We start from the raw sequence: 18,747 nt of genomic DNA on the forward strand, positions 1-18,747 counted from the left end.
TCAGTAAATAAGATTCTTACAATTGAATCTCACTAAAATATACTGAAGGAATCCTCACACACTCAAATTTATAATGCCTTCATATATTCTCTTGAGTTTGTTAACATACAAACTATAGATTCTTTAGGACAAGACAATTTCATTACCTACAAACACACACACACACACACACACGCACAAATACAGTATACTAGTAAAGCTTAGAATATATCATTAGCTTTACTTACAGGAATCTAACATACCAGTTGATATATTTTAGTCCCTATCTAACAGGACTTTGTTGCAAGAAGGATTTTATTGCAAGAGATCACATATTTAACACTTCTACAGCATTATAAAAAGACTCTGGTATACACATATTTTTGAGGGTTATAGATAAGGCTTTCACTCATGCCACTACAATACCCCAACACAGTATGGAGGTGATCCTGGGTCTTTGAGAGTTATGCTTGGAGAGAAGTTAGTTTACAATGTAACAGACCAAAGAAAGTGAGATAGGGTTGGGAGCTGGCAAGCATGAGGGCAGGGCAGAACCAAATTCACAATGCATGATGCTGGGAAGGGCAAAACTTTTGTTCAGAAGAGTATACAGTGCTGCATGGTGGGAAAAGGAGGCAAACATAAGATTGGACCTAATCTGAGTACTCTTTAGTACAAAGCCTGGTCAAGTTCCAGAACTCTCTGGCACAGAGGCCAACAAAAAAAAGGGGGGATGGGAGGGACGACATCTGGGCAGGTATGCTCTTTTAAAATACTTGGAATGTAATCCTGAAACAAAAATTATTTTTGCTAGAATGAAGAAAGGGTAAACTTCACAGAAGCTCAAAAAAGCTTCCAATAATAGTTGCCTTTTTTATTTATTAAGAATTGAGATTTTTTCTTTTAAAAATATCAGTTGGGGGCAGCTAGGTGGTGCAGTGAGTAGAGCAATGGCCCTGGAGTCAGGAGGACCTGAGTTCAAAACCAGGCTCAGATACTTGACACACTTATTAGCTCTGCAACCTTGGGCAAATGACTTAACCCCAATTGTCCTGCCTTCCTCCCTCCAAAAGGAAAAAATCAGCCAACGATTACTTATAATGTGCTTACTATATGCCAAAAAATTTATTTATTACAAAAAGTGAGATTTTTTCTTTCAAAAAAATCAGTCAACTATGTATAATGTGCTTACTATGTGCCAAATACTTTTTAAAATATACCTTAACTCTAACCATTTAAATTGGCTTCATCAGAGAACTCTGATCATATGGTTGTTTCCAGTGTCTTGGTCATAATCACACTAACAACTGTTATCACAGTTTTCTTTTGATTTTAAAAGATTTCATTAGAGTTGGCACTTGATTAAGCTGGTCAACTTAATGCCTTTCTAACACAGGCACTCTCCACTTCTCAGTAGCCTAGAAGATTTTTCAGATTTGTACTATGATTATAAATTTATTAAATAACAGAAGATACCTAATTAATAATCTCATGATTTTAACCTCTGGTGTTTTTTATTTTGGCGGGGGGGGGAGGGAAATCCTTCACATGCAATACTGTATTTGTAAAATGATGTGTTTCAGCCTATCCAAACATGAGTTCTAAAGCAATTTCATTAAATTAAAACAAAAATAGTTATTTCCAGCTTAAATTCCCCAATTTTCCACACAGCAAATAGCCTAATTATAATTTCAATTAAAATGCTGTTTTTAAAATTATCAAAAGGCATTTTATCATGGTTTATTGTATGACAATTCCAAGTAAATAATATCATACTATATTTATAGTTTATGTTCTTTGAAAGTCATGCTTAAGTATTTGGGGCTGTTAAGGTACAAAGATGAATTCAGCTATAGACCTATCTTCTGCTGAGTTGTTAAACATCTGGTTTGAGCGAAGCCATACATGAGAACTGCTATTAAGAAATCATTAAAGTCTGCAGATATAGTATATAGTATTTAAATAACAGTACTCATCTGATGTAAGAAGTCATTTATTTGATGATTTAAGATATAAAATGTATAGTCAGCAGAAATTTGTACTAATGTAATTATACTCTTTGACCCAGTGATACCATTAATATACTTATTGACACTTTTTAGAAGGAAAAGGACTCACATATATAAAAGCATTTACAATAGCTCTTTTTGTAGTAGCAAAAAAAAAAAAAAAAAAAACGTGGAAACTATGCCCACCAATTAGGGAACAGCTGAATAAATTATGATATATGAACATAATGAAATACTATTACGCTATACAGATGGTTTCAGAGAAACCTGGAAAGGCATGAACTGATACAGGGTGAACTGAGCAGACGAAGAACAATTTATATAACAACAATATTAAAAAAAGAAATTGTAAAAGCCTTAAAAACCCTGATCAACACAACAATCAATCATGATACCAGAGGACCAATGATGAAGAATGCTATCCATTTTCTGAGAGAGGTGATGGACTTAGGGTGTTAAGAATGAGACACACATATGGATATGGACAATATGGACATTAGGGAAATCTGTTTTAACTATGCTTATTTATTATAAGAAGTAGGAGAAGGAAAAAAAACTGCTTTCTTGTTAACTGAAAAAAAAATTGATTAAAAACGAATGGACAGCAAGATGGCGGCTGGAAAGCAGTGAGCTCCCTGCCAAGTCCCTTCAAAAACTTATAAAAAATGGCTCTGAACCAATTCTAGAACTGCAGAACCCACAAAACAGCAGAGGGAAGTAGGGCTCCAGCCCAGGACAGCCTGGATGGTCTCTGGGTGAGGTCTATCCCACACGGAGCTGGGAGCTGGGAGCGGAGCAGAGCAAAGCCCAGCGTGAGCTGCTTGGACCAACCAGACCAGGAGCCAGGCAGAGCGGGCCCTAGCACCCTGAATCAGTGAGCTGCGGCAGTTACCAGACTTCTCAACCCACAAACACCAAAGACAACAGAGGAGGTTAGTGGGAAAAGGTGCAGGAGTGGAAGGAGTTCAAGGTTTGGCCACAGCCCTCAGGGCAGCGAAGGTGGGGCAGCGACAGCTGCTGTTGCTTCGGGCACCAGGCCCACCTGGTGGGAGGAATTAAGTGGCGGATCAGAGCAGGAGTGCACAGCCTTCTGAAGATCCGGGTTGGGGGTTCTTGGGGAAGGAGGAGTGCTGGTGTGGCAGAGCTGGTGCATCCCCCCTAAACGTGGAACATAGAACTCTTTAGTCTACAGTCATACCCCACTGAAAAACTCAAGGGTCAAGTTAGTTGGTTGGGAATATGGCCAGGCAGCGAAAACACACCCAGATTCAGTCTCAGACTTTGGATTCTTTCTTTGGTGACAAAGAAGACCAAAACATACAGCCTAAAGAAGTCAACAAAGTGCAAGAGCCTACATCAAAAGCCTCCAAGAAAAACATGAACTGGTCCCAGGCCATGGAAGAGCTCAAAAAGGATTTGGAAAAGCAAGTTAGAGAAGTAGAGGAAAAATTGGGAAGAGAAATGAGAAGGATGCAAGAAAACCATGAAAAACAAGTCAATGACTTGCTAAAGGAGACCCAGAAAAATACTGAAAAATACACTGAAGAAAACACCTTAAAAAACAGACTAACTCAAATGGCAAAAGAGCTCCAAAAAGCCAATGAGGAGAAGAATGCCTTGAAAGGCAGAATTAGCCAAATGGAAAAGGAGGTCCAAAGGACCAGTGAAGAAAATACTACCTTAAAAATTAGACTGGAGCAAGTGGAAGCTAGTGATGTTATGAGAAATCAAGATATTATAAAACAGAACCAAAGGAATGAAAAAATGGAAGACAATGTGAAATATCTCCTTGGAAAAACCACTGACCTAGAAAACAGATCCAGGAGAGATAATTTAAAAATTACTGGACTACCTGAAAGCCATGAGCAAAAAAAGAGCCTAGATATCATCTTTCAAGAAATTATCAAGGAGAACTGTCCTGATATTCTAGAGCCACAGAGCAAAATAGAAATCGAAAGAATCCACCGATTGCCTCCTCAAATAGATCCCAAAATGAAATCTCCTAGGAATATTGTCGCCAAATTCCAGAGCCCCCAGATCAAGGAGAAAATACTGCAAGCAGTCAGAAAGAAACAATTTGAGTATTGTGGAAACACAACCAGAATAACCCAAAATCTGGCAGCTTCTACATTAAGAGATTGAAGGGCTTGGAATACGATATTCCGGAGGTCAATGGAGCTAGGATTAAAACCTAGAATCACCTACCCAGCAAAACTGAGTATCATGCTCCAAGGCAAAATATGAATTTTCAATAAAATAGAGGACTTTCAAGCTTTCTCAGTGAAAAGACCAGAGCTGAATAGAAAATCTGACTTTCAAACACAAGAATCAAGAGAAGCATGAAAAGGTAAACAAGAAAGAGAAATTATAAGGGACTTACTAAAGTTGAACTGCTTTGTTTACATTCCTACATAGAAAGATGATGTGTATGATTCATGAGACCTCAATATCATAGTAGCTGAAAGGAATATGCATATATATATATATATGTCTATATGTGTGTGTGTGTGTGTGTGTGTGTATATACACATATATATAAGTGAATGCGCATGTATGTATATAGGTGTGTGTGTATGTATGTGTGTGTATATATATATATATATATATATATATATATATATAGAGAGAGAGAGAGAGAGAGAGAGAGAGAGAGAGAGAGAGAGAGAGAGAGAGGGAGGACACAGGGTGAGTTGAAGATGAAGGGAAGATATCTAAAAGAAATAAAATCAAATTAAGGGATGAGAGAGGAATATATTGAGAGAGGGAGACAGGGAGAGATAGAATGGGGTGGATTATCTCACATAAAGGTGGCAAGAGGAAGCAGTTCTGTGAGAGGAGGGGAGAGGGCAGGTGCGGGGGGAATGAGTGAATCTTGGTCTCATCAAATTTGGCCTGAGGAGGGAATACCATACACACTCAATTGGGTATCTTACCCCACAGGAAAGAAGAGGGAAGAAGATTAAAAAAAAAAGGGGGGGAGGATGATGGAGGGGAGGGCAGATGGGGGTGGAGGTAATCAAAAACAAACACTTTGGAAAGGGGACAGGGTCAAGGGAGAGAATTCAATAAAGGGGGATGGGTTGGGAAGGAGCAAAATATAGTTAGTCTTTCACAACATGAATATTGTGGAAGGGTTATACATAATGATACACATGTGGCCTATGTTGAATTGCTTGACTTCTTAGGGAGGATGGGTGGGAAGGGAAGAGGGGAGAGAATCTGGAACTCAAAGTTTTAAAAACAGATGTTCAAAAACAAACAAAAAAAAAGTTTTTGCATGCAACTAGAAAATAAGATACACAGGCAATGGGGTGTAGAAATTTATCTTGACCTATAAGAAAGGAAGGGAAAAGGGGATGGGAGGGGAGTGGGGTGACAGAAGGGAGGGCTGAATGGGGAACAGGGCAACCAGAATATACGTCATCTTGGAGTGGGGGGGAGGGTAGAAATGGGGAGAAAATTTGTAATTCAAACTCTTGTGAAAATCAATGCTGAAAACTAAATATGTTAAATAAATTTTAAAAAATTTAAAAAAAGATAACAACAACAACAAAAAAAAATGAATGGACAGAAATTGCAGATAGTCTGGCCACTAAGTGATGGCAACCCATGAAACAAAGAAAAATTTTAAATTTCCCTCAGACCTGCATATTCCCCTATTTTTACAGCGATAGTGTCAGAGTAGCAGAAAAGGTGCTAAGAACCATAGTTCTTACATAAACTATAAAGATTATCATTAGGAGGACTGAAACATTAAAAATTGATATTCCTGAGATAAAGGAAACAAGACAACATTTATCTCATTTTACAGTGCTCATAAGGAGCACAAGCAAAAAGATTAGCAGAAGGTAACTGTCATACAACTGTTCTAGAAGATGAAGAGGTAAAGAAATTATAAGAATTTCGTAAGAGCCTCCAAACCAAATCAACACATACTTTGATACTCAATAACTTCAAAGCAAAGGTAGACAGGAGAGAGAGTGGTGAAAAATATTAGAAAATATGGCTCGGATTTAAAATACACTAGAGGTCAAAGACTTGCAGACTATTCAAAGGTCTCATGCCTATAGGTTAAGAACACTTCACAAAAATCAGGAAATTTGAGAGTTGCAAGGGAACTCAGAAGCTACCTACCTAGTTCAACTCATACATGAAAGATTTCCTCCTATAAACATACCTGAAAAATGGTTTAGAATCTGTATGAAGACCTCCAAAGAGGGGGAACCCATAACTTCTTGGGAAAGAACATTTTATTTTTGGACAACCCTATTGTAAAGAAGTACTCTCCCTCAACCCCAAATTTAGATTTGCCTCTTTTCAACTCCAACAACATGTTCTGGGTTCTACCCTTTAGAGTCAAAAAGAAAAAAAACCTAGTATAGAAGAGAGGCAGAAAGCTTTGGTTATGGAGGGTACCAAATGTCACCAAAATACTTACACTGACTATCTTAACAGATAGGAAATGACTAATTATTGTTGCGGGAATCATATCAGAATTGGCTATGCAGAAGCAATTAGACAATAGAATAGTTAAAACGCAATAATATTTGTTAAAAAAAAATCTTAGCATAGTAGGTAATTAATAAACACTTGTTCCTCCCTACTTGCTCCAAGGTAAAAATCAACATCAAATTTAAAAAAAAAATTAATCTTTAGATGAGAAGCAAATTCTATAAATGTTTGTTTACAACACTATTCTGACTCATTGATAATGAAAGAGGGAAAAGGAAAAAAGAAAAAGACATTAATCTTGATTAGCACCATTTCCTAATAAAGTTCAACTGTAAAAATGTGGGTCCAAAAAAAGTGGGAAATTGTCTTAGCCAGCAAATACTTGATCCTTTTGCCAGGTACAGAGAGAGAGCAGCCAAGGCTAATAATAGTTTAGAATCCAAACTTATTTGTAAAACACTGTGAATGAAGATAGCAGAAAGTTATAGGCAGTATAATCATTTAAAATATCAAAAAGCAATGAAAATGAAAATAGGTCTAGAGAAAGCTTGAGGTGAGAGACCCAAATAAGCTGCATCATCTGAAGAGACTAATGGATAACTCGAGGGGAAAGGACAATATATGTATGCAAAGATTTGTTTCTATCCATATTTGGATGCTCAGACTTCAGTTCCTAACAGGCTTATCTGAAGGAGAAGTGACATTTAAAAAGATAAAGTTTGAAAAGCAGGTAAGAACAGATCAAGAACACGAAGGAATTCCAAGAAAGAATTGACAGCCATAAAAGTACTGAAAGACTGCTTTAAAAGCTATCTCAGGAAATTGCACATAACAAATGAGGGGCAGGAGGGCGCAACAGAGCCATGGATCCTATTAATACCCCAACAGATGTGACTAGGATAACATCAATAACTACCAACACATGATTCCTATGACATCATGTTTATAAAATCCTTAAAGATTGATCATTATGCATATCAAGGGTATATATTCCATGAAAATATGAGAAGAGAATAGGCTTTCACAAATGATTTTCCACAATGACCTCATTTTTAGTTAAATGAGCAAGATATGCAAAGATGTTATGCTTACTGTCTGTTAAGAAAAAACAACCTCAAAACATTTGATTTGATAGAACAAAAACAGCCTGAAGCATGGGCTCTTAACCTTGGGTTGTGAACCTTAAATAAATAAAAATAAATAAATAAATGGCTACACTTCAATATAACTAATAATCCTGTGGTATTTTAAAATATTAAAAACTTTATTCTGAGAAGTGCACAACAATAAAGGTTGAGAAGGCCTGACCTAGAAGAAGGCTTCTACCACGATAAGTAGCTCCTCTACTGGAGATCCATGGGAGAACATGGACAAGAACAGTATAAAAAAATGGCAGAGACAGGCTATGATCTGTATCAGCAGAATAAGTACTCACACCAATAATACCATGTATCTTTTGAAGCACTGAAGTTATCAGTAAAAATCAGAATCAAAATAAGAATTGCTCACTCACTTGTCAGCTACTTTACAGTATCTTGTTTTGTTCCTAGGACAGAGCAGTTGCTCTATAAGTAACTGTTGATGTTTACTGATGATGACTAAATAACTTAATAGACTGTATTCTTTTAACTAATATAAAGACAAGTTCTATTCTGGTTCTTTGACAAAAGTTTTGTGATTGCACATCTCCCATCCCTTCCCCCATGTTTCTCTGTCCCAGACTTGTTAATCAAATACTACTCAGCCTACCTTAACTCCTCTCTTAAGTAACTTTCTCAAATCATTCCAAAAAAATGACTTTTCCTTTCTTTTCTGTTACTCATTTGGCACTTAATTATATATTACACTGTAATGTTATTTATATTTTCACATGTACGTGACTGTGTGCTGTGCTGGGTTAAGTGCTGCCCTGGCATTAATGAAATGTTAAAGAACTGAAGGAAGCCCTTTAAGTATGGCAGGTTGATCCTCTGGTGAACAATTACACAGGATGGGGAAGGCAAGGACAATCTGAGATCTATAATGTTATAGTGATCAATAAGATCACTGATTCATTACGGTATTAATTTATATGCTTAATGCTAATACTACACACACACACACACACACACACACACACACCTATACACATGTATGTATATATGCACGCTTGATTTATATCAGGAATTCCAGATACAAGGATCTGGATACCTTTAATCTCTAAAAGATACTAAATAACAACTTTACCACTAATTCATTCAACAACTATTACCAAGTATCAACTACTTAATCGTTCCCATCCCAGAGACAACTTGAAAGTCCATCAGGACACAGGCATAAATATTAATAACTTAACAATCATTAAAATTCTGAAAATAAAAATTTTTTAATGTACATTAACTGTAAAAAGTAATGTAACAAACAAAAGGGTGGCGGTTTTCCATCCTAGTATAGTACTAATATCCCAATTCATTCAGGGATAAAGGTCTAGACTAGGATAGAACCAATCTTGGGTCATTTCAAATTTGGACAAATGCCTTACAGGTCTGAATTGGTTTTGGAGTGGTTCCAAATATTCAAGCCATCATTAGAGCCTATTTTCATTTACAGCTCTAGGAGTCATCTTAAGCCTGAAGAAATTCAACATGAAGATGGGCTCTGTCAGTGCTAGTATCAAGGGGTTAAAAGATAGAGGGCAAAGGCATCATTCAGAGATAGCATTGTTTTTGCTGGTTTGTTTTTTTTTAAATTAATCAGTAATGTTACAGGCCTGTGAGTAATAACTGCAAAATAAGAAGAGTAACACCTTAATATGTCAACACATTTAACAACAAGAGAAATCATCCAAATAAAATTAATTTTTTTATAAGCAAGTTTACTTAATTGTATAAAAATGTGGAAAAGATGTGGCACTGATAACTCTTTAAAGACTAGGACAAAAGGCATGAAAATAGAAAGTTTGATAGATCTTGATAAGTTGAACAGAAATCCTGCTGCTATAACACCATAATTACTCATAACTAGGACTGTGTTTTAAATAAAACTGTTCCATAAATCTTTAAGTAATAAATGTAAGCAGGATAAAGATTACTAACGAGTCTCCAATGACTGTTTTTAAGCTGACTAGATAACTAGCTAGTCTTTATCTCTACTCAAGAAAGGTATTTGTGATAATATATAAATGATACATCCATGATATTAATCCCCAATCTAAATTTTGAGATCCATTTCTTTCACTGCAAATTTTTTGGTAAACTTTCCAATATAACCTCTATATAATAGAGAAAATGTAGCTCAGAAGGATCAATAATGGTAACACACAAAGCATTTTACCAAGTAAAAATGCTCCCCCCCGCCACAACCTTGTAGGATAAGTAATGCAAAATACTACTACTTCATTGAGGAAACTACAGCTTAAAGAGCCTAGCTATAAAGCCTGAAAGTGGAGATTTGAACCCAAATCTATTAACACTAAATTCAGTATGCCTTTTCACAACTGTATCACACGGTCCTCAAAATTTTGGTCAAAGATGTGTATAACAAAGTGTCATGTAAATTTCAGCTAATGCTACTGATATTCTATATTTGATATCTTTACTAAAGGACATCTAAGTTTATGAGGTTGCAATACATGGTTCAAAAGAGATGTTAAGAAGCAATTTTGCCTTTATTTTTCCTATTACTTTCCATTTAGTGGTCAGACAACTGTTAAAACCAATGCTGCTCTCTTCCACTAGGTGGCAATAAGCACACAATTTTGATTTAATTTATGGCAGATGATTTTATAAAGCAATTTTTTAAATTCTACTGAATTAATTTTTAAAAAACTTACCTAAATATTGAAATGTATTACAATTTAGACTCTGAAAATGTGACACAGCATCAAGAAACCCTCTTTGACTCAATAACACTACCAAAATTATACCAGTTAAGACCAAAGATGTAAAGCTGGCAGGGCCCTTTGAAACTCATTGAACCTAATGCCCTTTATTTTATAGATAAGGAAACTAAGGGCTTAAATGAGGCTGTTAAGCTACTTTCCCCAGGTACAAACAGTTACAAAGTGCCAGATTTTAAACACATTTTTTCTGAAAATTTATAATATTTGTATAAATATTTTATTTTGCAAAGCACCTTACATATATTATCTCACTAGAAATCTAGTATTTTTTTCACTAGTCACTGTGACAAATGAAAATTTGTGATCTTATTGAGGACCTCTAATATTTATGAAATAATGAAAAAAACACTCCAGATTGAGAATGATTTACTTAACTTAATAACAATTGATATTTGCTTTAAGGACGGTAAAGCACTGTAACTACTACCCCTTATCTGAGCCTCACCATAGCCCTATGAGTGCATGTGAGGTAAGCAGTACAAGTATTATCATCTCCATTTTAAAGAGGAAGAAACTAAGGCCAGAGAGGTTAAATAACTTGCCCACGGTTTAAAAAAAAAAAAAGCTTCGGTCAGGGACCGGACTGAGCCCAAGCCTGCCTAAAATCAAGGTTAGCACTCTAACCACTAATGCCAGTCCTGCAAGTTAGGAATTGAAGGGCTATGAAACAAAGAAACTATAAAAATGATTTTAAAAAAACTCAAATCCTAAAAAAGACAATTTTGGATCAGATAAACATTATTGCTATGGAATATAAGCTCCAGTGGGAGTTGTTTCATTCATTGTAGACAGAGAAAGTGCTTAATAAATTGTCGACTGATTTGATTATTCTTAATGTCAGAGCTCCACTCCTATTATGCAACCTTGACATTTTAAAACCATCAGTATGGTGGCAGCATGGGATATGGTTTAAAGAGCTTGGCTTAGTCAGGAAGAGTTCTTAAGTTATGACTGACAAACGGGGCTGATTTTGCCTGGATGAATCATTTAGCCTCTCAGGGGCCCAAGTAACTCTCAGACAAAAAACTACACACAAGAGGCTAATTTACATTGGTTAAGAGTTTCTACAAGAGGAATCCCTAGACTGATTAAATCAAAGTTCTGGAAATACAAAAATACACAAGCAGCCTTTTAATTTATTTTTGCTGAAATATTTCCATCTTTTTTGGATAAATTTTTATTGATAACTTTTTTTACATTTCCAGAATTTCTCCTAATCTCTCTACCTCCACCCTCCAATAGAGCCATCTCATATAATATCTCCTTTAACAGAAAAAAAGCCAGGAAGATGGATGGATACATTTAAAAAGTCTAATAATATATGCAATAGAATCCATGTGTGTACCTCCCAACTCTGCAAAGGTATAGATAGGGTGGAGGCATCTTTTCATATCCTTTCTTTAGAGCCATGCTGGTTCTTAGTATTTCTGAAACAATCATTTTCTATTGATTTATATCATTCTTTCCATTTGCATTGTAGTAGCTTCTGTATATATTGCTTATTAGGCTCTACCTGCTTCATTCTGCATCAGACTATATAAATATATACATGATTCTCTGTATTCATCATATTCATCATGTTACAGAACAGAAATATTCCATTACTACAATTTGTTAAGCCATTCCCAATCAGTGGGCATCTACTTTGCTACCACAAATTTTGCTTTGCTACTAATACATTTATGGAGATACTCCACTTATAAATGATAGCTCTGGGGAATGAGTCTAGCAGCGCAAGCTCTGGGTCAAAAGGTAGGCACATTTTAGTAATTTGCACAATTTGGAACTGCTTTCCAAAACGGTTGTACTGATTCACAGGTCTACCAGCAATGAAATAGTGTGCCTGTCTTCCTATAACTCCTCCAACATGGACTACTGTCATCTTTGCCAATTTGCTGGACGTGAGGCAAAAACTCAGATAAGTTCTGATTTGCATTTCTATGTATTATTAGTGATCTGGTGTATTCTTTCATATGGTTATTAATAATGTGTAATTCATTTTAGAGAACTCGTTCTTTATAAATTCTTTTATGCTTCTCTATTAGGAAGGTGGCTTTGGGGATTGGTGTGTGTCTGTGTACACAAACACATATTCTTTTGGGGTTTTTTTCATAATTTTTTTAACACTAGGTTATTGAGTTCCATTGTTTCTGATTCTCTCTTGTCTACTATGTTTGACTGCTCTACTTTTTAATCAACACCAAATGGATGTGATGGTTCCTGCATATATACAAACATATATACATAAACATGGATATACCTACACATATATATCTATTTGAGAATGGCTTTCGGTATCTATATGTGTGTGCATGTGTGTTTTATTTCTGTCAGTAATATTTTGTAATATAATCTATAAAAGCATTTTGTGTGCTTGGTAGAGTATACATTTTATAGTTATTTGGAATGGCATTTCCTTTACTATCATCAATCAATAAACATTTATTAAATGCCTGCTATGTGCCAGGCACTGTTATAAGCCTTGGGGATGCAAATACAAAGAAAGAAAATCTCTCCCCTCAAGGAGTTTATAATCTAATGGAGGAAGACAAAACACAAAAGGAAGCTCAAAGTGGGGGCAAGGGAAAGTGGTACTGGACTGGAGGCATGGTGGAAGAGGCATTTAGATAAATCTCTAAGGTAATGCAGCCAAGTGGGAAATGACATTTCTGAGTTAAGATTTCTCTTTAAATGGAGATTTGGAGTTCATAGCCTCATCTTCCAGAGAGGTAGAGGGTAATGATGAAGTGGAAGCACCAAGGCTGAAGAGATCTTAAAGGATGATGAGGTTATCTCAATAATGAGTTTCCTGGGGCACCGGGGAGAAGTTAGAGAAGTCTCAAGGTAGTGCAGTCAGGGGAGAAATTTCTATTACTGTCTGTTGTGTTTTGTTATTACTATACAGAAATGCCATTAATTTTGTGGGTTTATTTTGTAGCCTATAAAATTTTTGTAGTCTAAATTTTGCTAAAACTATTAAATGTCTCAATTGGTTATCTTTTCTGATTACGTAGGATTTTCTAAATAAACCATCATATCATCAGCAAATAAGGACTGTTTTATCTCCTCTTCACCTATCTTTATTATGCCTTTAAATTCTTTTTCTTGTTTATGATGTTATGCTATTAAAAAAAGTCACTGTTTACACTTTGCAGGGTTTTTAACATAAATGAGTGTTATACTTTGTCAAAGGCTTTTTCTGAATGTATATGAGATGATTATGTAATTCTGGATGTTTCTGTTTTAATACGATGAATTATGTTGATTGTTTTCCTAATGTTCAACCATCCTTGCATCCATGGTACCAAATTCAACTTGGTCATAATGAATGATTTCTTGAATGAATTGTTATAATCTATTTGACTGGATCGATTCAAAATTGATATTAGTGGCATCACTCTATAGTTTTATTTACTTTATCCTTCCCTGGTTGAGGTAAGAGGATTACATTCATGCTATCTCAGCAATCCAACAGAGTTCTCTGCTTCACTCAATTTGGCTCAGTTTCCTCTGTCTTGAAATCCTTATTCTGAGATGTCTGGATTCCATTAGGTATATTGGAGGTCATCTTCCCTTGTATCATTAATATGTCCCTACTGGTCTATCTGCCTGTACTCGAGGATTTTAACTGAATCTTCTCCTCCTGAGATCTTTGGTAATTTTCCTCATTATCTCCTATCACTTACTTTCACTTTTCTCTTTGATGGCAGATGAACTAAGGACAGGACTTCAAATCTATCCTGACCACTTCCCATGTGGATTTCATTAGCTATTATTAGTTAATAACTTTTAATTAATACTAACTTTTTGCCAGGTTCAGTCCCTAGTCTAAACTGGGGGGACACTGAAATGGATACCAGTCTCCTTTCTTTCAGGCCTGGTGGAGCACTACACACAAGCTGACACCTTGCCATAGTTTCCTTTGTTGAGCTCTCTCGCTGGGCACTGCTGTACACAGCACAGACTGTCACCTAAGGGGAAATACACTCACTTTTCTTTAATTCCACCTCTTCCACTAATGGAGGGTGGAGGGGTTTATTTATATTGCTCCTTGCCATAAAATATTGGGGAGGGCATATGGTCAGAGGGGGCATGCTGACAGAAACTACAAGAGAACTGTTGAGTGAAACCCAGAAGACAAGCTTAAGAGTTGATCTGAAAAGCCATGCCAGAGCATAGGCAGTAGTACAGTAGTGGGTACTAAGTAAGCTTGTTATGGATTAGTTTCTGTACGGTTAAATTCCTCAGGTTAAGTTGTTAGGTTTTTGCTAAGCCTCTGCAGCAGCCTCAGCTGCCACTGCTTTACACTTTGTACAAAATTCTCACTTTATAGAGTTTTGAGAGGCATTGGGGATGAGAGAAAATGCCTAATCCTATATCTTGACCCAGAAGTCTTTCAATACAGTGAACATACCGAGGAGTGGGAGGCCATTTTCAGTCATGTTTTCAAGTTTCAATATGGCATACATGGCTGGTCAGAACCATTCTGAAACTGAATCAGCAAGGAAGAAGGATATTTTGGAGGGGAAATTAGGATCTTTCCTCCTACTTTTGGGTACTCTAAAGACTGAATGTTACTTCTATAAGTAGAGGACATTGAATTCTCTTCCCTAAACTAGTGAATCCCAGGAACTTTCTCATATCATGGGGGTGAAGACAGTAATTACTCTATTACTCACTCTTCCATAGATTTATCTTCCCATATTTCAGCAATGAAATTCCATAGTGTACTAATGAAAAACCTAAAAGTGCTCCTAATTCTGGGTAACAGAGTACTGTGTGTCAGTAACAGCAAGGCGCTACAGGAATTTATTGTAATGGGGGAGGGAGTCAGATCATGATCACACCTGTACTTTAGGAAAATCAATTTGGCAGCTGAGTGAAGGACTGACTGAACTGGAGAGAGATGTGAGGCAAGGAAACAATCAGAAAGCGATTGCAATAGTCTAGGAATCAGGTGATGAAGACCTTCACTAGGGTGGGGGCTGTGTCAGAAGGGATGCTATGCTAGAAATTTATGAATGTAAAACAACAGGACTTGGCAAAAGATTGGATATGGGGTATTAAGATAGTTGAGGATGCCACCTAGGCGACTGAGAGGATGGTGGAGCCCTTAACAGTAATATGGAACTGCAGAAGTAGAAAAAACTTTTGGTGGGATAGGGTGGGTGATGATAATGAGTTGGTTCTGGACATAATGAGTTTAAGTTATCTATGGGATTTCCAATTTGAGATGTTTAAAAGGCAGCTGGAGATGGAACACAATGTTAAAAAAAGAGGTTTGGGCTGGACAAAAATGTCAGAATGATCTGCAGGGATGATTACTTAATCTATGGTGGAGAATATTCCACTGCGAGCCTTAAGATCTTTAAGATCTGGAACTATAAGCTCTCAAAGCAAAGCAGAAGAGAGGGAGAAAAGAATAGGGCCCATGAAAGCACCTTGGGGAAAAGTTGCCCGGAAAGTTACCCACAGTTACCAGGAAAGATCAGTGTAACAAAAACCTAGACAGAGAAGAAAAATGAATAAAAGGTGATAGCGTCAAAGCCTACAGAGAAATCAAGAAGGACCAAGACTGAGAAAAGGTCATTAGATTTGCTATTTAAGAAATGATTAGTAACCCTGAAGAAAGCAGTTTCAGCTGAAAATGCTATCCACCTCCAAATAAAGAACTGTTGAACAGAAATATGTATAGTATGGTTTTACATATATTTATAAATATGTCAAAAGGTAGCCATCTCTAGTGTGGGATGGGGAGGGGGGGGGAAGGAGGGAGGGAGACAGTTTGGAACTTAAAATGTAACCAAAAAAATTGAATTAAAAAAAAGAAAAGAGTTGAACTATCCTCCTACTCTTCTTTATTGTTTGCTAATCCTTGAACTCTTTATCCTAAGCAATATGCCTTCCCTGATTCTCCTTTTTTCACCAAGTAGTGCTTTAAGAGAAACTGTTTGCTATCTTTAGCTTTCCTTGCCAGGCTCAACTTATTCTGAGCTTTACTAAATAAAGGCAGTATGGTAGAGCAGAATATGAGTGCTACTTTAGAATCAGAGAACCTAGGTTTGAAAACTCGGTCTTCTACATCCCATTTTATGATATGGGACAATCACTTAACCTCTCTAGGTCCCACTTTTCTCATTTGTAAAAAGAGGAAGTTGACGAAATGACATCCACAATATCTTCCAGTTCAAAATCTATCATAATTCCTGCAACCATTCTTACAGGGCCATGACATGATTTAGCATCTTTCACTTACAACCAGTCCTTACATCCACCTTTTAAAAAATCTAAATTGTTTGATAAGTTCCCTGTGTATTCATATTGGGCTCCTTAGATAACTACCTCTCTTCTTTCTTAACATTTTTTGAATATTTACTGAATCACCTTATATTTGGACTTCATACACCCTTACTAGGATAACTTCTCCTGTACGATTTTTGTACATAGGATAGTACATACCCCATCCTCTTTAAAAATCTGTTCTCCTGAAATCTCAGGAGTATGTCAGACTATGCCCAGGTTTCTTCTCCTCTATCACAAATTCTTTTGTGTGTGTGTGAGAGATAATTGGGGTTAAATGACTTGCCCAGGGTCACACAGCTAGTAAGTGTCAAGTGTCTGAGGCTGGATTTGAACTCAGGTCCTCCTGATTCCAGGGCCAGTGCTCTATCCACTGTGCCATCTAGCTGCCCTGCCTCTATCACAAATTCTAAGATGGAATGTTCTACCAGCCCCCTTTCCCCCCTTCATCCAGGTTCCAAGCATGTCTGCTCTATTTACCATTTTTTCCTTTATTGGTGAGAACCCCTGAATGAAACCAGGCAAATCACTTAGCATCCCTGGTCATCAGTTTCCTCATCTGTAAAATAAGGGGAATGGTCTATCAGGGGTGGAGAACTTGGGGCCTTGAGGCCATCTGTGGTGTGGCCCTCTAGGTCCTCAAATGTGGCCCACTGACTGAATTCAAACTTCACAGAACAAAACCCCTTAATAAAAGGATTTGTTCTGTGAAGTGTGGATTCAGTCAAAGGGCCACACTTGGGGACCTAGAGAGCCACAGGTAGCCTTGAAGCTGCAGGTGTTCCACATCCCTGCATCCTGAGGTCCCTTCCAACTTCAAATCTATGTCTCCAAGGTTTATTAATATCCAGAACACCTGAAAAGTATTTGTGTCAAATACTCAGACTGGAAGCCAGTGCCTGCCATCAAACCAGATTAAAATGTAAATGAGAAATATTTTACAAAATAAAATAAAAATACAATGGAACAGTGGTATGTTAGTATGTGGTTTTCTAACTCAATATGTAGTCCACTGAGATCCTTATGTATGGTTTTGTGGCTCTTATTTCTATTTGAGTTTGATTCTATTGCTGTAGAGGATCCTCTCAGAGGTTCCTGAATGTGGTGAAAAATGGAATCATTTAAATAAGTCAAATAATTATTAGCTTTCTTGGCTTTAGCAGAAGAGCAAAATACATATCATTGAAATAAATGACATACAGAAAAAAATTATTTTCCATTTAAAAAAAACATTATCTTACCTTTTTTCATTTCCATAAGACTTTTGTGCAACTTTTGCATGGAGAATTAGTACGGTTTGATCACCTCGCTCCTTTAGATAGTTTCGCATTGCTTCCCTACAGATCAAATTTGAAAGTGATTAGAGAAAAAAGTTTCAAAAGGATCTTTCTCCTTCATAGATATCAGCAGAGAAGCTCAGACACTTAACCACCTTCTAAAAACCAAATTAAATTTGATTAATATGGAAAATTTCAATCTTTACATATTTTAACAAGAAATGTTTGGAAAACTACAGAATAGCATGTTGGCTTACTTGGTCTATTTTTATTGGGATACACTTAAATAAAAAGATTAGAAAGGCATACAAAGAAACTAAAAGGTAATTACAATTTTTAAGTACTTATTATAAACAGTTCTGATTATGTGTTCACATTTTTCATTAAATTCATACTATAATTGCTTTAAAATGTTTTTCAAATTGATACTATTTACTTTTTTCCAAGAACTTATTTATTTTCCAATCTCAAGAATTCACTGTGGTTTAATCGATTTTAACCCAATTCAATATTACATCTCTCAGTTCAAGAATATTTAACATTATTATATATACTGTTAAAGCTACTTCAACTTTTATAGACCAAATAAAAATGCGTTTGAAGCTTCATGCTCCTAGTTATGCCTTGCCCCAGACCTCCTGAACTGGAGAGTATTGTTTTGCCTAAACACAAACCCTACGTATAATCAATCTGAAACAGAATTTTTATCAATTATAAAAAAAAGGAGGATCCTATGGAGGATTATGTAGTATGGACAAAGATCCAGGATTTTATCAGTAAGAACTCCCTCCTCTGACAGAACTCCGGACATCTCTCTCTCTCTCTCTCCTTCCCTATATATCTAATCACG

At 36.3% G+C, this 18,747-nt stretch overlaps 1 protein-coding gene across 2 annotated transcripts in view; it reads right to left on the bottom strand.

Annotated features, from left to right (window-relative positions):
* Positions 1-18,747, bottom strand: part of RBPJ (recombination signal binding protein for immunoglobulin kappa J region) — a 114,479-nt gene that overhangs the window by 13,698 nt on the left and 82,034 nt on the right. For both annotated transcript variants that reach the window (XM_036763249.1, XM_036763250.1), the window contains one exon: positions 17,862-17,957. In XM_036763249.1, coding sequence (XP_036619144.1) covers positions 17,862-17,957 — 96 coding nt within the window. The remainder of the gene's footprint in view (positions 1-17,861; positions 17,958-18,747) is intronic.

The sequence above is a fragment of the Trichosurus vulpecula genome, chromosome 6, assembly GCF_011100635.1.
Source record: "Trichosurus vulpecula isolate mTriVul1 chromosome 6, mTriVul1.pri, whole genome shotgun sequence".
Classification (NCBI taxonomy): domain Eukaryota; kingdom Metazoa; phylum Chordata; class Mammalia; order Diprotodontia; family Phalangeridae; genus Trichosurus; species Trichosurus vulpecula.